This window comes from Pituophis catenifer, unplaced genomic scaffold (assembly GCF_029215685.1).
Source record: "Pituophis catenifer annectens isolate HBS135680 unplaced genomic scaffold, rPitCat1.0.hap2 SCAF_10, whole genome shotgun sequence".
NCBI classification, from domain to species: Eukaryota; Metazoa; Chordata; class Lepidosauria; order Squamata; family Colubridae; genus Pituophis; species Pituophis catenifer.
The window spans coordinates 30,599,948-30,625,295 of NW_027256890.1; the positions used below are offsets into that span (position 1 = coordinate 30,599,948).

The 25,348-nt window shown below is 46.6% G+C and overlaps 1 protein-coding gene across 1 annotated transcript in view; it reads left to right on the forward strand.

Moving 5' to 3' along the window:
- The window catches only part of LOC139322429 (maestro heat-like repeat family member 5), a 32,515-nt gene extending 9,613 nt beyond the window's left edge, over positions 1–22,902 (forward strand). The window contains exons 5-28 of the mRNA XM_070951528.1: positions 4–99; positions 1,144–1,260; positions 2,094–2,216; positions 2,770–2,919; positions 3,550–3,669; positions 4,230–4,309; positions 4,814–4,949; positions 5,308–5,403; positions 6,883–6,987; positions 7,526–7,661; positions 12,120–12,238; positions 12,574–12,723; positions 12,923–13,077; positions 14,667–14,805; positions 16,193–16,344; positions 16,705–16,842; positions 17,305–17,419; positions 18,347–18,490; positions 19,406–19,582; positions 19,821–19,970; positions 20,222–20,347; positions 21,508–21,610; positions 22,554–22,619; positions 22,739–22,902. Of these exons, the coding sequence (XP_070807629.1) occupies positions 4–99; positions 1,144–1,260; positions 2,094–2,216; positions 2,770–2,919; positions 3,550–3,669; positions 4,230–4,309; positions 4,814–4,949; positions 5,308–5,403; positions 6,883–6,987; positions 7,526–7,661; positions 12,120–12,238; positions 12,574–12,723; positions 12,923–13,077; positions 14,667–14,805; positions 16,193–16,344; positions 16,705–16,842; positions 17,305–17,419; positions 18,347–18,490; positions 19,406–19,582; positions 19,821–19,970; positions 20,222–20,347; positions 21,508–21,610; positions 22,554–22,619; positions 22,739–22,902 (3,057 nt within the window). The remainder of the gene's footprint in view (positions 1–3; positions 100–1,143; positions 1,261–2,093; positions 2,217–2,769; positions 2,920–3,549; positions 3,670–4,229; positions 4,310–4,813; positions 4,950–5,307; positions 5,404–6,882; positions 6,988–7,525; positions 7,662–12,119; positions 12,239–12,573; positions 12,724–12,922; positions 13,078–14,666; positions 14,806–16,192; positions 16,345–16,704; positions 16,843–17,304; positions 17,420–18,346; positions 18,491–19,405; positions 19,583–19,820; positions 19,971–20,221; positions 20,348–21,507; positions 21,611–22,553; positions 22,620–22,738) is intronic.
- The last annotated feature ends 2,446 nt before the right edge of the window (positions 22,903–25,348 follow it).

Consider the following 25,348-nt stretch of genomic DNA (forward strand, 5'->3'; position numbering starts at 1 on the left):
CAGATTCCTTCAGACCACAAACTGCCCAGGAGGAAAACAAGCGCATTGCCGCCCATCGACCAGAAGCAAAGCACGTCCCAGGTCTTGTCTAAAGACAAGGTAAATATGCGGAGGTTTTACACTTTTAGGGCCGCAGTTATCTTAGATGCAACATCAGAAGAGGACAGCTTGCCATGGCCAACTCACCGTGGCTGCCCACGAGCCACAGCAGACTCACCGCGGGTTAATTCAACCATTCCGTTCTCTCCAATAATGTTAAAAATCATTTTAACATTTGTCATTTATGTTTCATTTGTCCCTCCTTTGAGGCCTCCTTTCTTTGATGCTTCTGTTCCACCATTTCCTCAATATTAGACAGACAATGATTAATAGAACTACAGACTTGGAAGGGGGCCTTGGAGGTCTTCTAGTCCAACCCCCTACTGAAGGAGGAAACCCTTTCCCATTTCAGGCAAATGGTTGTCCAATCTCTTCTTAAAAGCTTCCAGTGATGCAACACCCACAACTTCTGGAGGCAAATTGTTCCACTGGTTAATTGTTCTCACTGTTTGGAAGTTTCTCCTTGGTTCTAGATTGGTTCTCTCCTCGATAAGTTTCCATCCATTGTTTCTTGTCTTGCCTTCGGGTGCTTTGGAGAATAGGCTGACCCCCTCCTCTTTTTGGCAACCCTGGAGGTATTGGAACCCTGCTATTAGTGTAACTCTTGTTCCCTGGTGAGTTGGCCACGGCAAGTAGGCCATGGCTAGTTGGCCATGGTTAGTTGGCCAAGCCAAGAGGGCCATGGCAAGTTGTCCCAATCCACCACGGAGAGCTAATGCATGTAAAAAGATGAAGCTGCCAGATCTCCACAGAAACCATAAAGGATCTCAGGACGGCCAAACAGAGAATCAGCAAAGGGCACCTATGGGGATGGGGGAAGGGGGGTTAAAGTAGCTTTTCAAGAAGAAGAAGAAAGTCAAAATGGCAATTATTGACTTATTAGATTCGTATGCTGCCCATCTCCCTGATCAGGTCACCCAGGACCAGTTTCCGTGTGCTTGACCACACGGAGTCCTTTTTTGATCATAATTTCTCCTATATTTCCTTTTCCTGGCCGTTTGGTGGAGCTCCCTAGGACTCACGGACTCTTTTTCCCACCTTCAGATTAGCCTCTACAAATATTATGGCGTTAAACTGCGAAACTCAACACAGAAGGACCTGGTGATGGAACAGCTCCAAAGCCTTCTAAGTTTTTCACTCCAGGAAGAAACAGACCGAGAAGTGAGTGGCAGTGGGATGCCTGCGGGGGCTGAGACCTCCATCTTTGTGGGGTCCTTGGGGCTCTCTGAGCTTGGATGTTTTCTTGCAGACGTTTAGTGACCCAACTAGGTCACCTCATCAGTGCCAGAAGAGAACAGGTTTTGCAGAATAGAGGTGAAGGGAGGAGGAGGAGGAGGAGGAGAATTGTGGGGTCCTTGGTGCTCTCTTAACTTGGTTGTTTTCCTGTAGATGTTTTATTACCCAGCTAGGTAACATCATCAGTGCTAGAAGAGAATGGGGGTTACAGAGAGGAGGAGGAGGAGGAGGACTGTGGGGTCCTTGGTGCTCTCTGTGCTTGGTTGTTTTGTTGCAGACATTTCATTAGCCAGCTAGGTAATTTCATCAGTGCTAGAAGGGCCTGGGGTTTGCAGAGAGGAGGAGGAGCAGGAGGTGGAGAAGGGGAGGAGAAAGCGGAAGGTAAAGACAAAGGGTTAGGTGCAAATAAGAGCCTTGGTGGTGCAGCGGACTAAAGTGCTGTTAAGTAGCACTTAGCTGCCAGCTGCCGGCAATTACTGTGAGTTCAAATCTCACCAGGCTCAAGGTTGACTCAACCTTCCATCCTTCCGAGGTAGGTAAAATGGGGACCCGGATTGTGGGGGCAATAAGCTGACTTTGTACAAAAAAGAACACCGCTTGGGGGGGGGGCGAAAGCCCTACTAAGCAGGTCTATACAAAAGTATGAAGGCTATTGCTTAACGCATTGTAAGCCACCCTGAGTCTCCGGAGAAGGGTGGCATATAAATCAAACCAATAAATCAATAAATGTCCTAATTCACAAACATCGCTTTGCCTAGGGAATCTCGGAATCCATTCGAATGGCATCCTTTTGCCACCTGCCTGAGATTTTGGTGGCCCTGGAGGAGGCTGGCCAGTTCAGGCAGACAAGAGGACCGTTTGCAGTAGAAGCCCCCATTGAGGTAAGACCAGGGATGGGGTTGCAAGGTCTGAAACTCAGTACAAAAGGAGGCTGGGGGATTCTGGGAAGGAAAGTCCAATGTGCTTAGAAGGACTTCGGCTCCAGGCTGTCAGGTCTCCTCAGATTAGTCATAGATCTCGTAGACCAGAGACCAGCGCTGAGGATGTAGGTGGTGCTGAAATTCTCCATCTCCATCTCCTGGAGAACTATTTTATAAGGCTAGAGAAGATTAGGAGCTGCCCCAACAAACACCTCGAGTAGACCCAAAGGTGCTTTTTCCAAAGGCTTGGGCTTGGTTTTTTCCTGAAGACATTTCGCTTCTCATCCAAAAAGCTTCTTCTCTTTTGACCAAAGTCAGACCTGAAGAAGCTTCTGGGATGAGAAGCGAAACCTCTTCAAGGAAAAACAAAGTCCAGTTGCCTTTGGAAAAAGCCCCTTTGGGGCAACCGTGACCTGGATGACTAAGAAGCTCCATCAGTTTCCATCCATTGCTTCTTGTCTTGTCTTCTGGTGCTTTGGGAAAGAGTTTGACCCCCTCGTCTTTGGACTGACAGGACTCACAGACTCTCTCCGAGAGATGGATTCGGACCACATTAATACTCTGCTATGGCCAGGCAGTCCTGGGAGCGCAAGTAGAGGACATGATGCCTTTCCTGGACAACATTGTCTCAGAAATACTCTATCAGTATTCCAGCATGAAAAAGGTAGGCAGGTTTCCACCCTCTACTTCTCTTAATGCTGAGTTTAATCACAAGAACAATTATAATCCGGAGTCCTTAGCTTGTTTGATTTCTTAAAGACATTTCATGACCCAACTAGCATGTTGTGGGAGAGGAGGAGGAGGAGGAGGAGGAGGAGGAGGAGGAGGAGGAGGAGGAGGAGGAGGAGGAGGAGGAGGAGGAGGAGGAGGAGGAGGAGGAGAATCTATGGTCTTGTTGCATTTATTATCCTCAAGGCAGCGCTCATGCATTACACTCTTTCTTCCTTTCCACACAACAACTCTGTGACGTGTTTGGATTGAGACTGGCCCCAACTCACCTAGCTGGCTCTCGTGCCTAGGGCGGGACTTGAACTCACAGTCTCCTGGTGATTGGCCCAAAGACAGTTGGCCTTTTTCCCTAAGGAGGACTAGAACTCACCATCTCCTGGTGATTGGCCCAAAGTCTCTCAGCTGCCTTTCATCCTAAAGTGGGACTAGAACCCAGAGTGTCCAGGGATGCTTTGATTGGGGGCCCCCAGAGTTCAACCAAAGACAATCGGCTACGTAAAGGTTTCAATAAATAAATACATCCTCTTCCTTCTGGTTTCTTTTCATTCCCACTGGGGTTTTCCAGGACGAAGGGCTGAAGAAAGCCTTCATGAGGTCCATCATCATGATCACCAAAGCTGTTGCCAACAGCAGGAGGCAAGACCTCGATTTGCCCCAGAAACAGGAACTGGTCACAAACATCGTTGTAAGTGGGGAGAGGGAGGGAGGCAGGTGCTCCTGGGCGTCTTTCTTTTTGGAAGTGAATTTGAACCGAATTGAATGCCAATCAATGGAGCCTGAAAGGTTTTGTTGCTAAGTGGGACATTTGTTAAGGGAATTCTGCCCATTGTACGACCTGTCTTGCCACCGTTGTAAGCCGAATCATTTTCGTTCAGTTAATCGCACGGCTGTTAAGGGAATCTGGCTTCCCAATTTTATATAGGTCATCAAGAGGCCACAGTTACCCACCCCTGACTTAAATCATGGTCACGGGACGCTGCAAACTGCCATCAATGCAAGCTGGTGGCCAAGTGACCGAAATGGGGTCACAGGATCGCTGAGGAAGGGGCGCCTCTCGGAACTTGGCATCTGGGTCATAAGTAGTCCTGGAGAGATCCCTCAAAACTTTAAATGGTGGCTAAGTGACCAGTTGTAAGCTGGGGACTTCCTGTGTCAACCAGAAAAAGCGTAGGGCTGGGAAGAGGGCCAGCTGGATGGTGGCCATATCTCAGGTTCTTTCTTAGATGGGTTTCCTTCTCTTTTCAGGAAGTCATTGAAGATGAGCCCGCGAAACCCTTGTCCATCGAAAATCTCCATCAAGCGATCATCACCATCACCTGCATGAGGTATGTACCTGCCGAGAGAGAGAGAGACAGAGACAGAGAGAGAGACAGAGGAAGGAGGGAGGGAGAGAGAGAGAAATCCTGCATCCTGTTTTGGTCACCACAATATAAAAAAGATGTTGAGACTCTAGAAAGAGTGCAGGGAAGAGCAACCAGGATGATGAGGGGACTTCTGATATTTGAGGGGCTCTCACAGAGAGGAGGAGGTCACCTTCCTCTCCAAAGTAGCTGAGAGCATGATGAGAAGCGATGTATGGAAGCTTATCAAAGAGAGATCCAGGAGAAATTTCCTGACACCGAGAACAATCCATCAGTGGAACAGTTTGCCTCCAGAAGTTGGGGGTGCTCCATCCCTCGAGGTTTTCAAGAAAAGAGTGGACAACCATATGACTGGGATGGTTTAAGGACCATCAAGCAAGGGTTGGAGTAGAAGACCTCCGAGGTCCCTTTTAGCCTAATGAGTCTATGATCTTCTCACCCTCCTCCTCTTTTCTCGTCTTTCATCAGCCGTATGAAGCCCCCCTTGAACTCCGAGATGAGGTCTAAAGTGGTGAGAAAAAGCATCCAGAAGGTGTTTTCCTTGCCGGCTTACCTGGTGACAAAACTGAACGTGAACAGCCCAGGACAACCAGCTCAAACTCAGGTGAGCAGTCCAGATGGAGCCAAGCCATCTGAGATCCACCTGGAAATAAGCATGATTCAAAATCTCCTCCAAAACTCTGGATCCATCCATCGAGCCCAATGTCCTTTTGTTCCTCGTGTTCAGCCGAGAAAGCATTTCCTCCAACTCTGGAAGAAAAACCAGCCCTGCAAGACGGGCCGCTCCGTTGATTGCAGAAGGGTGGACTTCAACTCCCAGAAGTCCGTGGCTGGCTCAGGATTGTTGGGAGTTGCAGTCCACCAGTCGTCCTAAAAGGGCCATAAGTTCCCCAGCCCTGGATTTCTTCCTCTTTCTTCCTTTACACCACTTCTTCCTTTAGATATTCTTTTTCTCCTTCTAGGATTTTTATGACCAGATGGTGACCACCTGCAACACCATGCTCACCGCCTTGCTGTCCGAGGCTCCCAATTTGGATTCCCTGCAGGATGTCTTGACGGTAAAGAGTGATTCTTTCTCGGGGTTGGTCAGCCAGATGTTTAGGCTGGATTTGGCGATTCTGTCCAGCTGTCGAGTCCCTCCCAAGGACCCGGGATAGGCAAATGTGGCTGTTGGATGGACAACTCGTCCCATGGGACAATTCAACCATTCAATTTAACTCATTTCAATAGTTAAAAAATGATGGTCATTTTTGTCATTTACATTTGTTTTGTCCCTCCTCTGGCATCTTTTCACTAATGATTCTATTCCACTATTTCTCTGATATTCGTGTCTCTCTTGTCCCACGGCAAGGAGGAAGGGAGGGAGGGAGGGAGGAGATTATAATAAGAGTGAGGGAGGGTCTCAGGGAAGTCCACAGGTGCCCCTGACACGAGAGACGTTGAGCTGGCCACTCCCACCTCGGCCACGCCCCCCTCGAGGTCAAACACAACCTTGATTCGGCCCTCCATGAAATCGAGTTTGACACCCCTGTCATAGAGCCTCACAGCTGTTCCGAGTAAAGCTGCCTTCTGCAATTGACCGATGCAGATTATGTCGATGCCGATGGGATTCATTTTAGCAACAGAAATTTTGGACTCATTGTGGTCATAAGTCGAGGACTACCTGTATTTGTGATGGTTGCAGCATCCTGGGGGGGGGGTGTCACCTGACCACCATTGGCGAACTGCCCAACTGGCTTCCGACAAGCCAAAGTCTATGGGGAAAGCGAGATTCGGCTAATGACTGCATTATTCACTTAAGGACCACAGGGATTCATTCAACCCTGGCAAAAAAAGGTCATAAAGCCAGTCACAAGTCGCCTAACATCCACCTTGGTAAGCACCCCAAATTCTGGTCGTAAGTCAAGGACTACTTATACAGGAAGTCCTCGACATACAGCCATTCATTTAGTGACCGAGCTGGGATGCTGCAACCGTCATAAAGATGAGTCATTGGCCAAGTGTTCAAATTTTGATCACGTGACCATAGGGATGCTGCAATGGTCATAAGTGTGAAGAATGGTCGTAAGTCCCTTTTTCAGTGCCATTGTAACTTTGAACAGTGACTAAATACTAATAGCACTTAGACTTACATACCGCTTCACCGTGGTTTACAGCCCTCTCTAAATGAGGACCCAGGTTCTTCTCCTATCTGGGTCCTCATTTTACCGACCTGGTAAGGACGGAAAGCTGAGTCAACCTGGAGCCGATCAGGATGGAACTGCTGAACTTCTGGCAGTTGGCAGAATTAGCCTGCAATACTGCGTTCTAACCACTGTGCCACCACGGCTCTAAATGAACTGTTGTAAGACTAGTTGTATTCCAGAAATCTTCAATTGCTACTCTAGTTTTCAGTCTAAAATAGACCTCAATTGACCAATGTCTCAAATTTGTTGAGTTCCTTAGATTTTCTCCCCAGTCCTGGCAACTTCTGTGGCTCTTCCAACTGTGAATCACAAATTCTTCCTTTCCTCCTCCTCCTTTGTTTTTCCGGGCAGCACATTAATCCCTGGATTGAATCTCCCAAGGGACACGAGAGAGAGAGGGCCATCAAGAGCATCAGACACCTCCTGAAGTTCGTTTCTGAAAACGTCAATTTCGACGTAAGTCACCGTTTGGGATGCGAAGTGAGATGTTTTCAAAGAAAGGAAGAAAAAGAAGAAAGTCCTGCTGCCTTTTGGAAAAAGCATCTTTGGGATGTGACCAGGAGGATAGAAGGAGTCCCGCTTGATGAAGGGGCTGGAGGAGAAAACCTCCACAGTCCCTTCCAGCAATTGAGGTTCTGGGATTCTAAGGTTCTATGATTCTGTGATTCAAAGATTCAGAGATTCAAAGATTGTATGATTTAGAAATTCAAAGATTCTATGATTCTATGATTCTAAGATTCTATTATTCAAAGATTCTAGGATTCCCTGATTTTATGAATCTATGACTATGATTCTAGTCTTCTAAGATTCAAATATTGGATAATTCTAAAATTCTAAGATTTTATGTTTCTAAGATTCTGTGATTCTAGAATTCTAAAAGGTAGGATTCTAGGATTCTATGGTGCTATGCTTCCTATGCTCTGATTTCAGCTGGCTGAAACCTTCATGAGCCCCCCTTCTCATCTTTCCCCTCCTTTTTGCTTCCTTTCATTAGACCACAGGTGACTTTTCTTTGCTGGGACAGCTGGTGGCTTTGCTGGGCCTGCACGTTGGCGACACCAGCAAAGAAGTTGGCCAGACGTCCGCAGAGGCCGCCTACCACCTCCACCACCTCATCATGAGCAAAATGGGTGAGAAAGTTGGACTCCAAGGGCTGCCAGGAGCCCAGGGATGCGCACTGCCCAGGAGAGCACTGGGTGGCACAGCTTGTGGCGTGACCAAGACCCCGGTCATTTGCCTGGGCAGAGATGCCTGGAATTGGCCGTTGGTATTGGCACCTCTCAGGGCCAGGGGTCATTTGAAGACTGAGTTTCTCACGTTAAGTGGATCCGTTAGGCCAGTGGTCGGCAAACTCATTAGTCAACAGAGCCAAATATCAACAGTACAACGATTGAAATTTCTTTGGAGAGCCAAATTGGTTAAACTTAAACTAGATAGGTAGGTACATTGTTATTAACTTAATTAGGGTGCTCCTAAACCGGCCTTTGCTAAGAACGTCCTCAATCTGATGGAGGTACGTTCGCTGAGGTCGACCCCTTCCATCTCTCCCATCCACACTCGTCCTGTATACTTCTTTCGTCTATCTCCTTTCGTTCATCCTCTTTATATGTCCAAACCATCTCCTCGACACTACATCTTCTTTCACTCCACAACGTTCCCTAAAATTAACTTAATAAACTTTACTTAAAGTTTTAAGTCTTAGTTAAACTATAGGTACGTTGAATCAAACTTGATCTCATACTTAATAACGATATTATTTATTGATAAAATTAAATTTCTTACAATTGACCTTACAATATCCATAAAATTAAATCATGACAATGACTGACAAACACTAATGTGAACAATGGCCTTGCATCTCCTTGGAAAGTTTGAGTAAGTCAGGTTTGTTTTTAATTTTAGGCACGATTCCAGGTTCTCATCAATAAGACAACTTCTCAATTTACTCTTGATAAGGTTCATGCTTGAAAATGATTGTTCGCATAACTATGTAGACCCGAATAAGGAAAAAACAGCAAACGCTATTTTTTTCAGTTGATGATATGAGTCAGGAATACTATTCCAGGTGTTAAAAATCATCATATCTTCCTTCTCCGGGTCTTTCAAAGCAGACCACTTGTGCTGTGAACTAAGTTCACATTTATTTTTCTCCAATATTTCTGTATCAGCACAAAGACCTTCAAATTTCGAGCTCCACAATTCTTTGTTTTTGAAATCCAGCAATTGCATTTCAAAGTTGCCAATGTCAATATTAAAGGGAGAAAAATTTAATTCTGTTACAGTAGCATTAAGAGGCTTTTTAACAAAGGCTAACGTCGCTTTGCTGTTTCTGAATTCCTGAAACCTGTTGAGAAAAGCTTCCCTCATATTTAAAAGTGTTGTTTTGAAATAGCAAATGTCAATATCAGAATTATTTTCTTGGCGATGTTTCAACAGGCTTGGAAAGTGAATCAAAGTTTCTCTTTCAAAATCTTGAGCAAAAAGAGATCATTGGTTTTCGAATGAAATAACTTCTTCTAACATCGAAAAAATGGTGTTTCCTTTCCCCTGTAGTTTACGATTAAGCTGATTTAGATGAGATGTAATGTCTACCATGAAATAAAATTTTTGGATCCACTGATCGTTCTGGATAGCGAATCCCCTTCTCATGGAGAAATGCTTTAATTTCTGTTAATAAGGAAGCGAAACGTTTCAAAACGTTTCCTCTTGATAACCAACGTACCTTGTTATGCAGCAGAAGATCAGCGTACTCGCTCTCCATTTCAACTAAAAATCCTTTAAATTGGCGATGATTAAGAGGTTTAGTTATAATGGAGTTGATAATCTTAATCACCAATTCCATAACTTTGCAAATTTCTTCTGGAAATGTCTGAGCACAAAGCGCTTCTTGATGAATGATGCAATGGTAAGTAAGTACCTCGTGATTAATTTTTTCTTTCAAAATAGCAACAAACCCGTTTCTTACGCCGGTCATACTTTTCGCCCCGTCTGTTGAAATTAAGACAATTTTATTGAGTGGAATATGATGTTTTTCAATGTACTCAATTACAGCATTGCCATGTCCTCTCCACGTGTTTGACCTTTGAGTGGCAATAATCCTAAAATTTCTTCTTTAGGACCTGTAGATGAAATAAATCATACAAAAAGTGAAACTTGCGCTGTATCATTTATGTCACAAGACTCGTCAACTGCTCTTGATAAAGCTGAAACCAATTTAAGATCTTCGACTTGCTGGTTGGTTATATTCGAAGACATTTTGACTGTTCTGTCTTTCACTGTTTTAGCAGACAATGGTAACTCTTTAATTTTTTTTAGAATATCGGCTTTGTTCTTAAAATCCCGAAATAGCTCTTCGGATGCATTTATAAAACAACTTTTTATGTATTCGCCGTCTGTATATGGTTTTCCTCTCTTAGCAATCTTTTGACTAACCACAAAACTTGCAATATTAACATTGTTGGAAGATTGAATCCAGTAATTAAATACAGAACTTGATTTTTCTTGACTCTTCTGAAGTTCCTCAACTGCTTTCTTCCTTGCATCACCGACAGGATATTTACTACTAAATGACACGTGTTTAGTTTTAAAGTGTCTCTCCAAATTTGATTTCTTGTTATGCACCAATTTTTCCTGACAAATAAGACAGGTCGGAAGGCCATTTAAGTTTTGAACAAACGCGAAAGTCTCGGTCCGTTCAACTTTAAATTCATGGTTTTCGTCTTCCGTTTTTCTTTGCTTCTTCTTTGTAGCCATGTCAAACAGGGCACCTAAAAAAATGTTTCATTTTATAATAATAAAGCCACCAACACAAAATAATTACAATTCTTAAATTGATGACAAAAATACCTGTAGGATTTGCAGCTGGTTGGAAAAATACAGGTAACTTTATGCTCCGAGTAGTTACTTTTGTCACGTGATTTGCGGATGCGACTAGCACTAACCACTGCACAAGGAGATTGCTGACTGACTGGCTCACTCAACTCGTGCATGAATCGCGTGCGCCTCTCCCACGCTGCGTATCCCATGGCCCACCTGCGCCGCGTCTCCCGTCTCCCGTCTCTCGCCCGCAAGACACCCCCACTTCTTCTAACGCCACTTCTTCAGAATAGACTCGCCCAGGCCGAAAACCGACTTCTGCGCATGGGCCACGAAGTTTCAATCACACTGTGCGTGTGCGCCCGCAGGTGGTATTTTGTGGAAGAGCCACACTCAAGGGGCCAAAGAGCCGCATGTGGCTCGCGAGCTGCAGTTTGCCGACCACAGAGTTAGGCTAGGCATCTGCCATCAGCCAGCCTGGGCTTGTGAGTCTTGGCACATGGATTGGGTCTTAGCGTGTTTTGCAAAGCCACCTTTTAGTCATTGGATGGCTGCATGTATTGCAGGAAGCCAGAAAACGGGTTAACCAAGTTACGGGTTGAGTGGGCATTGTTAAGGAAAGAGCTAAAGAGGGTTTATAATTGCAATACATTATTTGTTAATTTTATAGTTTCAACCCCATTTTACGTGTCTTCTAATTTTTAATTGGGAGCCGTCCACAATCGGTTGAAAGACAGGCACTTATATCAATGGTTTACCTAAAGAAAAGGATCGGTTAAATTTGGCTAGTTAAAAGCTTAACCCAGTGGCAACTTTAAGCCATGTGGATTTCAATGCCCAGAATTCCCCAGGCAGCACACAATCAATTCACAACCTAATGCTTCATTTGCACATCAGACCAAGGTAGTCTGGGTTAAATCCGGTTAGATTCATTCATTCCTTTGTTCATTCGTTTGTTGGTTCATTCCTTCATTCCTTCATTTATGTAATTTGTCTCTTATGTAGCCCTATATTTCCCCTCCATTTACAGTCCCATCTATTGTGTTAACCTAGAAAAGGGGTTACAGGTAGTCCTTGACTTACAACAATTCATTTAGTGACCATTCAAAGTTTAACCGGCACTGAAAAAAAGTGACTTGTGATTGTCTTTCACACTTACGACCGTTGCAGCATCCCCATGCTCACGGGATCAAAATCTGGACACTTGGCCACTGACTCCGATTTATGACAGTCGCAGTGTCCCAGGGTCATGTGATCCCTTTTGTGACCTTCTGCCAAACAAAGTCAATGGGGAAGATGGATTCACTTAACAACCGGGTTGCTAACTTAACTGCTGCGGCAATTCACTTAACCACGTTGGCAAGAAAAAAAATCGCAACATGAGGCAAAACTCGCTTCATAACTGTCTTGCTTAGGACTCAATGGTGGCCGTAAGTCGAGGACTGCCTGTAATTGGACCACTAAAGAGGTCATTGTACCTGTTTCGTTCCTGATCAGTGAGATAAGAGAAAGGGGGGGCAGAGAAAGAGGGAGCGAGGGGGGAGGAGGAGGACTGGTGTCTCTGAGCTTTGTTGTTTTCTTGTGAAGGTTTCGTGACCCAACTAGGTAACGAGAAAACCACCGAGCCCAGAGAGCACCAGGGACCCCTCAGGTCAGCCCTGAGCTACAGAGCTTCTCTTCTGTTGGAACGACTAAACCGGCCGTCAGACGAAGGATCTTCAGAAGTTCCGAATGCCAAAATATGACCTTCTCTTGTTTTCCTCCCTCCAAAGCCAAAGAAATGGATGAGAAACCTAAAAACAAGAAGGGGAAGGTCGTCAGTTGGCTGAGGGAAGACTTCTCCTTTTCGGGCCCAACAATATTTTATAATAATGTCTCCAAAATGGCTACGGTACGTTTTCGTTCAGCATTTTGCCTGGCTTCTTATTGACTTTCCTTTCTCTCCTCCTCTTGACCTGGAGATACTCAAAAAAGTCAATAGCACAGTGGGGACGGCAGGCTCCAAAGGCCGGAGGGTGGATATCCATCCCCCACAATGTCTAGGAGCAGGCGATCTTGGCTGCCATGTTGGCTTCTTTCACCCACATCCTAATATCATGTGGTGGATGTCATGGAATATGGCCTGCCTCTCTACATGGGGTGCTGTCCCCAGATACGGGTCAAAGTCTCTGGCTTGTCAAAACCCTGATGCATCTCTTCATGGTCTCCTTTTCTTCTTTCCGATAGGCCTTTGGCGAGCATCTGAGCCCATCACAAATAAATGACCTGATCTTAAAAGCCCTGGCAGCTCTGACACACCTGGACAAAAACATTTCACACACTGCGGGACTCCTGCTCAATTCGTTCTTGGAGGAATGTGGGATGGATATGGAGGAGGTAAGAAAATGGCAGGGTTTGGAGCAAAAGGGATAGAGGAGATTTTGTAGAAAAGAAAGATGAGAATGGGTGAGACCTTGTTGACTTGGTGACAACACTTCGGCTGGATTTAAGAAGGCTAGGGTTGGATGGAGACCACCAGGTAATCTTAGGGCTGTTGAGAAAGTCGGTCATCCCTTGGATTTCTCTTTTGCCATAGCTGCCCATGATCTTCAAGGAGATCTACCGACGTCTCCCGAAGATCTTGGACCCTGCCACCAAACAACAAATGCTAAAGGCAGTGTGTCATCTGGCGTCCAAACGGGTGAACAAAGTCGTGGATATTCTCCTCGAGTGCTCGGTGGCGTGCGATGGGTAAGAAGAACCTCAAGGAGATGTGCCTCCTGTTTTCTTGTGCTCTACAGAGATTCTCAACCATTTGCGATAGGGGTGAATATCTGTAGCTTGGGGTGGGCAGGTCATGTGCTGATTGGGGGGGAGGTTGCATTGGGTTGGTTGAGGGCCAGTGCAGTCGCTGGTTGACTGTGCAGTCGATCTGAATTCTGAGAGCTTCCTAGGCTGGTTGTCTCCACCATCCAGGTCATGATTGTCCCAAAGGTGCTTTTCCAAAAGGCAGCTGGACCTCCTTGGTTTTTTAACTTTCTTGGTCGCCACACTGTAGAAACAATGCAGAGACTCTGAAAGAGTGCAGAGAAGAGCAACGAAGATGATTAGTGAACCGGAGCCTAAAACATATGAAGAAGAGTTGCAGGAATTGGGTCTCTCTAGTTCAATGAAAGGAAGGATTGAGGGGGGACAGGATAGCAATGTTCTGATATCTGAGGGGCTGCCACAAAGAGGAGGGGGTCAACCTATTTTCCAAACCACCTGAGGGCAGGCAAGAAGCAAAGGATGGAGACGAATCAAAGAGAGAAGCAACCTACAATGTGCAGAACTTTCCTAGCAGCGCAAACAATTAACCAGTGGAACAACTTGCCTCCAGAAGTTGTGGGTGCACCATCACTGGAGGTTTTCAAGAAGAGATTGGACAGCCATTTGTCTGAAATGGGATAAGATTTCCTGCCTGAGAAGCGGTTTGGAGTACAAGACCTCCAAGGCAGGGCTGAAATCCTCTGGTTTGGTCTGGTTCGCCCGAACCGATAGGAATAATTGCTACTGTTTGCCCGAACCGGTAGTAAAAAAAACGCTTTAAAAAGTATGACAATCAGCTGTGCCGGGCAATGTCGGAACCTTTTTGTAATTTCTAATTTCAGCATTTTTTTTACTACCAGTCAGCTGTGAGAAAATCAGCTGTGCCTGATTGTCTGTGAGGTTCCTGTTTGTTGCAGGGGCCATTTTGTGTAAAGTCCAGCTGCTTCTGCATTGTATGTGAGTCAGTTGTGTAGCTTTTGTGTTACTTTTGTGTAAAGTGTGATAGTTTGCTTTTGAGCTCTCTGTGATTCAGTGAGGTTCTGCATTGTGTGTGAATCAGTTGTGCAGCCACGCCCACCCGGACACATAACCACCAAGCCACGGCCGCCTGGTCATATGACCACCAAGAAACGGCCACCCGGTCACATGCCCACAGAACCGGTTGGGAACATTTTTGAATTTCACCACTGCTCCAAGGTCCCTTCCAACTCGGTCATTCTGTGAAAAGCACCTTTGGGTTAATTCTGTAGACACACTGCTCCTAGAAACATCCCCTCCCTTGACCAGTTCTGGGTTCTCTGGCACTTCCGGTGGCGCAGAGGCCCTCCTTTGAATGGCTACTAGACAAACGGTTGCAAGTCGAGAACTACCTGTAGCTATATTTTTTTCCACGCCTTAAAGCAGTTGATTTGGCCATCGGTTCTCTAACCCTTTCTTCCGTTGTGGGGGTTAATCTATCTGGAATGGCCGTCTCTTTGAAAATGGGGAAAGAATCTGATTTTTTTCCCCAATCCATTTTTCCACCTGCACAGAAGTGCTAGGGAGCTGTGGAGGGCGCTGGCTGCAGACCCCTATGCTAACCTGAAGATCATGAAGCCCCTCCTCAAAAGGCTTGATGACCAAAGCCCCAGCACCGAAGCTATTGGGAGGACATGCATCATGCCCATTGCGGTAAGCCCTCAACCGGTGGCTCTCCTTTCCTTAGATCTGCAGGTGGGCCAGGCCTGAGGAAAGGGGGAAGGGGCTGAGCAGAAGAGTCACCCTCGGGGGTCTCCTCATCAGGAGCAGGCACGCCCTGGCTGGAGGGAGGCAGAGGGCAAACTGGTGGGGGCTGAAATCGGAGCAAAATTTGACGTAAGCCCCCCTTCCCCCCAAAATGCCCCATTGAAAGTAGAGGCATCTGTGGGCTTCCTCACCAGAACAGCTTTGATATTCATCCATCCATCCATTCATCCACCCATTCATCCACCCAGCCAGCCAGCCAGCTCTATCATCTATCCACCCATCCATCCATCGGTTCATCTTTTCATTAATCCATTCATTCATGTATCCGTTCATTGATTTATTCGTTTATTCATACATTCCTTCATTTATTCATTCCTTTACTCATCCAATCATTCATAATTCAATTGATTCCTTTATTCATTTCTTACGTTATTTCTTACAGAAATAACTAAAAAAGAGTTTGATTTAAGAAAATACATGATAGGAACCAACAAAGGCAAACACCCAACGGAGTACTTTGTGTCATATCTTATTTTAAATATTCTTAATCTGTATTTTTATTATGTGTTATATTGTTTTATTACATTGTTGTAAACTTCCCAGTGTCAGATTGCTCAGATGGCCGGTGGAGAAATTTAATTAATTAAGACCAATAGATTTGTAGTCCAGGTTTGAACTGTGGGGTCCTTGGTGCTTACTGAGCTTGGTGGTTTTCTTGCAGATGTTTCCCGACCCAACCAGTCTAACCCTACCTCTAAGCCTAACTCTTCCAGCACTGATGATGTTACCTAGCTGGGTCATGAAACATCTGCAACCAAAAAACACACGCTCAGACGGCACCCAGGGCCCCTCCAAGGACCCCTAAGAGGTGGAGAGTCAAGAGCCCACTTAGGAATGAAGACAAACAGAAACGTGAGGTTACCGATCTCTTTGTCCCCAGTTCTGTCTCACTTGCGCTACTCGTTGTCTCCCTTTTGTCCTGTATCTACACCCCACTGGCCTCTCAAAGTCTGGAGGGGGTGTAGAATGGGAGTTTCAGAAGTCCCACTTCTAGCAACCTTTGGCTCCGTGTCTCAGACATGGACATTCCTGGCTCAGGTTTCATGGACATGAGGATTTTTTTCTTTCTCTGGGCACAATGAGAATGTATCTGCCGAACAAAACTCTGCATTGGCGACAAGAAGGGCATCCAGCCAGGAAAGCCTCAGCTCCATTCAGTTGCCCAGACTCCACCCCGCAAGGGATTAGGGGGTCGTTAAAAGAAGAAATAGATGAGGATGAATCTAAATAACCTGATGGGCCCGAGCTGACTCTCCTCTCCTCCTGTTTCTAGGCCACCAATGCGCTCTCCTTCCTCCTCTCGCTTCCTGAGGCAGCAACCATTGTCCAGCATAAGTTCTCCAGCCTGCTCCTGGCGCTCGTGACGCACATCTATTTTCTGCTGGGAGCAGGCAAGAGCGGGTCAGAACTGACCTACCATCTGGGGTAAGGAATCTCCTGGGCCCAATCTGAATCCTTTCTCCATTTCTGCAAAGCTCAGGAAACAGTCGTTAAGTGAAGTTTGTCCCATTTTGCAACCTTTCTTGCCAGAGTGGTTAAGTGAATCATTGCACTGGTTAAGTCCCATGGTCGTTAAGTGAATCTGGCTTCCCCGTTGACTTTGCTTGTCAGAAGGTCCCAAAAGGGGATCGCGTGACTCTGAGACACTGTGACCGTCATAAATATGGGTCAGTTGCCGAGAGTCTGAATTCTGACCACATGACCATAGGGCTACTGTAACGGTCGGAAGTGCAGGGGGATCAGCTGAATGATTGGCACCAACTCTTCTGCCTTTGTTTCATTTAGCAACGCAGTCAAAGCCGTCAAACACCTCATCTTGCGCACCGGCTATCAGGAGGAGTTCAAGGACTTAGATATGGCTCAATGTTGGGTGATGCTGATGAGTCCTGAAAGTGTGTTTGAAGGCATTTTCCACCTGGTCCGGTAAGAAATTAAAAGTCAAAAGAGCTTGGCTACGAGGGGCAGTGGGTGAGAGAGGGAGGGGAGGCAGAGGGAGAGGAGGAAGAAGAGGAGGCAGAGAGATAGGGGGAAGGGGAGAGAGAGGGAAGGGGAGAGGGAGAGAAAGAGGGAGAGAAAGAGGGAGAGAGACACACAGAAGGCAAAAGTGTGAGAGAGGAAAGATTAGAGGGGAGGAGAGGGAGGGGAGAGGGAGAGGGAGAAAGAGGGAGGGAGGGTGAAAGAGAGAGGGAGGGTGAGAGAGAGAGAGGGAGGGTGAGAGAGAGAGGAAGGGGAGAGGGAGAGAGGGAGGGTGAGAAATTCTCTAAATGGAGTAATTCATTGAGTAATTCATTTATCGATCATTCAGCTCATGATTTCTCTAGCTTGGTGATTTTCTTCTCCCTAACCAGCAGATCTTGTCTGATCTCTCCATCTTTATTCTCTTAGGATCTTGTTCAACTACTCGAAACATGAGCTGAAGGTCATGTTCCGACAGGCCGAGACCTACGTGCGCCACCCCGATTTAAGACACAAAACCATTGGGATGGTTTTCTTTTCGGAGGTGAGGAGACCTTGAGATGCACCCCAACCTTCTGGAGCTCAAGGAAAGTTGCCCAGGGTTCAACAGAACTTTATGGTTAGAAACTAGAAGTTGTGGGTTCTCCATCACTGGAGGTCTTGAAGAAGAAACTAGACAGCCATTTGTCTGACATGGTAGAGGGTCTCCTGCTTCACCAGGGGGTTGGGCTAGAAGACCTCCAAGGTCTCCTGGTATTCTGTTAATCAGTGGAATGGCTTCCCTCCAGAAGTTGTGGGAGGGAGGGAGGGAGGGAGGGAGGGAGGGAGGAAGGAAGGAAGGAAGGAAGGAAGGAAGGAAGGAAGGAAGGAGATTGAGGGAGGGAGGATGGGAGAAAGGGAGGAAGGAAGACTCAGTGACCCCAAATACCTTTTACTTTTTGCATTATTTTTTGTATTCTTGCAACTATCATTTACACTACCTATCAGACAGTCACAAAAGGGATGACGTAACCTCGAAACACTGCGACCGTCACATATATATATATATATTTATATGCCGCCATTCTCCCGAGGGACTCAGGGCAGCTTACAAAAACAATATCCAATACAAATCACAATAAATTAAAATCAACAACCCAATTAAAACAATTTAAAATTATAACAATGTACACCCATAACGGATCAGTTAAGTTGACGAAAGAGCCACATCTTCAACTCAAATATGGACTGGCAAGTACCCAAATTTTGATCACATGACCATGAGGATGCTACCATGGTCATAATTCTGAAAAATGGACGTATCTCTTTTGTCATTGCCGTTGTGACTTTCAGCGGTCACTAACCGAGGACTGTGTTTATTTTCTTTTTCTCTCCCCGTAATGGCTGAAAGTGGCATCTTTAGTCGAGGCTCTCAGGGAAGTTCCCTTCCTTTGCTTGGCTAATGCTCCGTATCTCCACTCTTCTTCCTCAGTTGCTGTACCATCCGGAAATTTGCCAATTCTTTGTCATCCAAGACATCCTCAAGCTGCTGAAGGAATGGATGACACAGCCATATCCGCTGATACAGACTTTCAGCGTTAGAGGACTGGGGAACCTCATCCAACACCCGTTTGAGGTAAGAGATGGGGGGCAGGAAGGGAGTGGCTTCCAAGGTAGTAGCAGGTGTGACCTCGCTCTCTGGGAAGTCTACAAGGCTGGGAAGGATAGAAGAAGGAGAAGAAGAAGGCAACCAGCAGAAAGAGGACAGCTAGAGTGGTGTCTCTTCTCCAAAGATGGCTGCAACCCTGGAAGATCTGAAGGTGCAAGTAGAGGCCAGATCCTCTTGGAGGACATCTGAAAGCAGAACAAGAAGCAACGGATGGAAACTAATCAAGGAGAGAAGCAACCTAGAACTTAGGATAAATTTCCTGACACCCAAAACAATTAATTAGTGAAACAACTTGTCTCCAGAAGTTTTGGATGCTCCAACACTGGAGCTTTTCAAGAAGAGTTTGGATAACCATTTGTCTGAAATGATCTAGGGGTTCCGGCTTGAGCCGGGAGTTGGACTAGAAGATCTCCAAGATCCCTTCCATCTTTGTGATTCTGTTAAGGACCAGGGGAGACCTGAGAGCAGTCTTCCAATATTTGAAGGGCTGCCCCAAAGAAGAGGGGGTCAACCTATTATCCAAACCCCTGAAAGGAGAACGAGAAGCAGCAGATGGGAACTAATGAAGGAGAGAAACAACCTGGAACTAAGGAGAAATTTCCTGACCCTGAGAACAATTCATCCTTGGAACGACTTCCCTCCAGAAGTTATGGGTGCTCCATCACTGGAGCTTTTCAAGAAGAGTTTAGATAACCATTTGTCCAGCAGAGTCTAGGGTCTCCTGCTTGAGCAGGGGGTTGGACTAGAAGACCTCCAAGTTCCTTTTCAACCCTCTTCTTCTATGCTCTGTGGCCTTCTCTTGCGTTTGTCATGATCGCTGTGAGACTCAGCGAACTCCAGTGACCATGTTTAATTGCTCGTTTCTTTCCCTGCTTCCTCCAGAAGAACATCTTGGAGCCACTGTTGATGCCAGTGCTAAACTGCGCCTGTCACGAACAGAAGAACGTGGCAAAAGAAGCTATAAGGACCCTGCGTTTCCTCCTCAGACACCTCAAGATAGAAACCCATGCATGGAAGGCAGTCAACCTCATTCCGCTCCTTCTAAAATATTTTCATGATGTAAGTCAACCAAATCATGACAAAATGGTTTCCCCCTCTCCCTCCCTCCCTCCCTCCCTCTCTCTCCCTCTTCCCTCCCTCCCTCCCTCCCTCCCTCTCTTTCTCCCCCTCCTCCCTCCCTCTCCATGGACATTGAACTGGGAATAGGTGTGCTCTGAACTTGTGTGTTCTCCTTCAAGAAACTTCTGCATGGCTATTCTGCTATTGGAGGAACTAACCTGTCTCTCTTCCTTCGTAGGACGACATCGAACTGAGGAATACCTCCATCACCATTTTTGGCATGCTCCTGAAAGGACTGAAGGAGATACGGAACAGTAATATGGCTGAAAACATCCTGAACAGCCTTATTCCCCTATTCATACAACTGTCAAATGATCGGACGAAAGAGGTGAGTTGAAGGGCTGGCTAACCTGAGCTCCTGCTCTGATCATGCTACCTTCACAGAGACCACTCTGTACCCCCATCTTCACTCAGAGCAACGTGGTTGTACCACGTGGACACTCTGGAGAATGCAAAGAGATTCTGGACAATCCTGAAGTTGTGGGGTCCTTGGTGCTCCCTGAAATTGGTTGTTTCCTTGAAGACTTGTTTCATGACCCAACTAGGTGACAGGATCTCCCTCTTTCCTCCCTCGGCCAGGTCTCCAGGAAGACCCTCGACTCCTGCGTGTCCTTTATGAACTGGGGGGGCTTTCCCAGCAACTTGTTTGACTATGAAATGTACACCAGTCTCCATAGCATGTACTCCAACATCTGCTACGTGGTTGTAAGTAGGAGCCAAGCTGGCCTGTTTTCTTCCAGATTAGAGTATACTAACCGTTTATTTCTTTATTTTGCCCTGCCTTTCTTATTTTTATAAATAGTTCAAGACGGTGGGCATCCCTAATACTTCTTCTTTTCTTCACAACAACCCTGTGAGGTGGGTTGCCCTGAGAGAGAGGGACTGCACCAAAGTCACCCAGTGGCCATCATGACTAAGGAGGGACTAGAACTCCCAAAGTCACCCAGCTGGCTTTCATGCCTAAGGCAGGACCAAAACTCACCATTCCCTGCTCATTGGCCCAAAGTCACCCAGTCCGCTTGCTTGCCCAAGGGGGGACTAGAACTCACCGTCTCCTGGTAGTTAGCCAAAATCACCCATCCAGCTTTCATCCAAAGGCGGGACTAGAACTCTCAAAGTCCCCCAGCTCACTATCATGATGAAGGCGGGACTAGAACTCACCGGTTCCTGGTTTCTTGCCTGAGGCGTTAAGCACTAGACTCAACTGACTAGAGGGATTCTTCTTGGGTTTTTGCTCTCTCAGGAACAGCAGAGGTTCCATGCAACCATGAGGACTAGAAACCTTGCTGGTTTGTGGGTTTGAGGCTTGGAAATGGCAGTTTGTGGGAAAAGGAAATTAGGACGTAGAGGGGGGCAAAATATAAATGCATTTATAAGTTCAGAAGCCATTTCCTTATCATTTTTCTTTCCCTTTTCTTTTTCTATTTTCTTTTTTCACTATCTGCTATTTTTCTTTATTTTCCTTTATGCTTTTAATTTGGATAAAACTGTCTCTAATAACATAAATATCAATTAGTATAGTAAAGTATAGCATAGTATAATAATGTCACAGTTTAGTACAGTACAGTAAGTTGTTGAGGACACGAGGACTAGAAACCTAACCAAGAAAGCAGCCCCTTGGTAAAAAAAAAAAAAAAATTAAAAAAGGAAGCTCTATACTTCAGCCCTGTGAGGTGGGTTGCCCTGAGAGAGAGGGACTGCACCAAAGTCACCCAGCTGGCCATCGTGACTAAGGAGGGACTAGAACTCCCAAAGTCACCCAGCTGGCTTTGACCAAGAAAGCAGCCCCTTGGTTAAAAAAAAAAAAAGTTTAAAAAAGGAAGCTCTATAGTTCATTGGCTTCTTTGTTGCCTTGTTTTCCCCAGATGAATAAATGCAAGCAAAACCTTCCTGTGATGTTGGATCAGATGCTGGGATTCCTGAGGAGCCGGAACTCTTCCCATCGCGAGGCAGCTGCCCTCTTAATTGGTAATCACCAATGCCAACTCTGGAAGGAGGGCAGGAAAACCCAAGACAGGCGGGCGGCCTTATCACCAAAAGAATCTATGCCGAATTAAGCCATGTCGCTTAATCAGACTGGAAGCTGCTCTTATACCGGGTGGCTTCTCCGGAACTGCTACGATCGCGCAACAGTTTCTCAGGCAGTTCCTGCCCTCTTTCTTAAGGGTATCGCTGCCGTTGTTAAGTTAGTCACATGGTTGTTAAGTGAATCTGGCTTCCTCCCGGATTTGGCTCAGCCGAAGTGATCTTTGACCCCCAAGACACTGTAAGCGTCATAAATACGAGTCGGTTTGCCAAGCATCCGGATTTTGATCTTGATGTGGCAACGCTTCTAAGTGTGAAAAGCAGTCGTAAGTTACTTTTTTCAGTGCCGTTGTAACTTTGAATGGTCACTAAATGAACTGTTAGAAGTTGAGGACTACCTGACCTGTATCCCTCTCTCTTGTATAGGCAAACCCACAGCCGTGGTTTTTCCTCTGGAAATATTTCCAGCTGGCCTCCCATTCTAGTATTAACTGGATTCAAGGCTGCTTAGATTTTTTTCCAAGATGATGGTTGTTTGCACAGCCCTAGAACATAAAATAATAGAGTTGGAAGGGACCTTAGAGGTCTTCTAGTCCAACCCCCTGCTAAAGCAGGAGACCCGATCCCATTTCAGACCAGTGGCTGTCCAATCTCTTCGTTAATCTCTTCTTGAAAGCCTCCAGTGAGACCTGGAGACAAAAACATAGGAAGATCGGCTACCCCTAGTCCTTCTTATTATTAGACAGACCCAATCCCTGGAACCATCCCGTAAAGTCCCAAAGCGACTCTTCCAAGTGGAAACCAGTGAATTGCGCGTTTTTTTCCTGAATCAGTCGATTTAGCCGTCTCTGTTAACCCCACCAACGTTTTCTTTTTACGTGCCCAGGCTGCTGCGCGCAATACATGCAACCGGAAGTGATGACTTCAAAACAAATGAAAGAAGTTTTCCTGGGTGAGTTTCAAAGTTCCCTCGCTTGAAACAAGGAGTTTTTCTCCAGAAGCTCTTTCGCTGATCAGGGCTGGTTCTCACGGTTGATCCCAGAAATCCTTTGTTTTTTGGATTCGTTTCAGGTCTCCAGGATCTGCAAGGCGATTCCGAAGCCTCAGTGGCTCAGGCTGCAGCTGACTCAATGCAAGAAATCTTTCGGCAGTGTGGCCATCTGATCAAGCCGGGTCTTGTTAGTAGTCAACTCCCCTCCAAAGTCATCAGGAGGATCTCCGAGACCAAGCAATAATAGTTTCATAGTTTTCATTATTGTCATGGCACCTCATAGAATGAAATTAAGTGCCATCCTCACTGTATATTATACTTTTTAAAAACCCTATAAAAATAAAACAAAAACACACTTCCTTCACATTGTATGCAATTGAATTAAAAAACCCTGGTATTGTATTAATATTGCACTGTACGTAGAATTGTATAGTTACTGCTCTGGGATAGAAGCTGTTTTTCAGCCTATTTGTCCTTGTTTTTATTGTCCTGTACCGTCTGCCAGATGGTAATAGTTCAAAAAGAGGGGGGCCCAGGATGAAATGGATCCTTAAGGATGCTTTGAACTTTCTAAATGTCAGGTATAAATGCTCTGCCCGTGCCAGGGATCAGCTATAGCGCAGTAGTGCAGGGGTTAACCCAGACTCCCACCTGGTCAGCTCCTCCCATAGACCCCTCCTTACCTGAATCCCCGCCCACAGGTATAAAAGGTGGGCACACTCCTCCATGTCCCAGTTCCTGATGTATCCAAGTGATGATTTGATGAACCTGCAAATAAAAGAGAGATATTTTACTTGATGACTCAAGTCTCTTTATTGGGCCTGATCCACCATTCCTCGTAACAAAATGGTAGCAGAGGATGGTTGGTAAGGCCCAAAGATCCCAAGCCACAAGACAAGGACCCATACCTACCTGCAGAATGGCGACACCCCCAAAGCAACGGGAAGGCAACCCACCGGACATGCCAGGGAAGGCAGGATCCTCAACCACCCCCAAAACCACCGCAACGGAAGAAAAGGGGGAGATCGAGAAAGGGAAAAGGGGCCACCACGACGACCAAGAAGGAGAGGAGCTGCGACTCGACGTCCTGCAGCTGTTGAAGGAGAGAGCCAGCGACAAAAACCTCCTTGCCGACCTGCGGAGCTTCATACTCGATCGCGAGGCGGCAAGGAGCGAAGAAGGCTCGGACTCAGAACTCGAGGAGCTGGACTCGGTGAGTGGATCGCCCAAAAGGGCACTTCCAACGGCCACCGAGCCCCAAAGCCCCGCTCTAAATTTGAAACGGCGGCCATCTTTGTCCACGTGCTCGGACAAGATGGCCGACCTCCAACCAATCGAAAGCCAGAGTTCAAAATGGCCGGCGCGCGAAAAATGCCGGACCAAGAACCACGAGGAAAGTGACCGGGGAGAGGGGACCGAATCCGACTCTGACCCCTGGTACACCCCCAGCGAGCGGCAAGTAGATAGGGCCATGAAGACCCTTGCCGCCGCCTTCGGCCCAGGCCTCAAAATTACAAAAGAGAAGCCGGAGAGGCCAAAACAGAAAGGAAGGCGAGGAGAGGGGCAACGAAGCACCCACCCGAGAGCCACCGATGCCCGTGCCAGCCCGCCAGCCCACCTACGCACCCCAGGGACACCGCGCCTCCGATCGCCCAGGCCGCACACCCCGGACCGCGCAGACTGGGGCAGCTACTTACAGCCATCACCGGAGCCTCAACGCCGCCAGGATCTTCACTCCAGAGAACCAGCCGCTGGACGACGCCCTCCGGAGCACATCTGGACCCCCAAGTCCGAAGCCGAGGCCTACCCGACCGGCAGAGGCCTCTACAGCGGAGCCGCGATGAACAGGTCCTTCCTCGGCGACGGCGGAGCTGAAATGGACTTCGCGCATGCGCTCTTCCGCCTAGAAGAAGAAAAAAGAAAAAAATTACAAAGCGGGACTTTTAAACTACCGGCAAGCGTTCCCATGCCTTACTGCTGCTATAGGCACATAAGGAACCATGGACAGCAGCCAGCAGTAAGTAACTTTACTAATAGTGCTGGAAACTTACCAGTAGACTTTCCCAAGTTGAGGATGGATGGGGGCAATATCCTAGAGTGGTCACAGCAGCTCCAGGTGGTGTTTCTGAAAGAAAACATGTCTCATTTTATTAATGACCCCCCAGAGAGGCCATGGACTTTAGAGCTGTATTGCATGCACCATAAGGCATTCTACCTTTTAATTGCCAGTATTTCCCCCACAATTTACCACTGTATTGGCCATAACCTCACAGTATCAGAAATTATAGGGAAAATATTTGGATTGTTTTATAGTGAGAGTGTGTCCACCACCACACAAATTTCCAAAGACTTCTTTTCCGCCAGACTTAAGCCAGGGACCCCCATGAGTGAGCACCTAGTGTCCTTAAGCGGTACCAGAGCAGAGCTACACCTTAGGGGAGAAGTTATTTCCGACCAAATCATGAAGAGTGTGATAATCAACTCTTTAGATCACTCATGGAATAACTTCCTGACACACTTAGACACCGTTAGCCTAGGGATGCTGTCCGTGGAGAGGCTATCCAACAGGCTTATCGCAGAAGATAATCTGAGGAGGAGCCGCCCCAGCCCTCCCAGAGAACACAAAAGTGAGAAGAGAGTAGTCTTCCAAGAGAAACAACACAACACGCCCGAGTGCTACATCTGCGGGT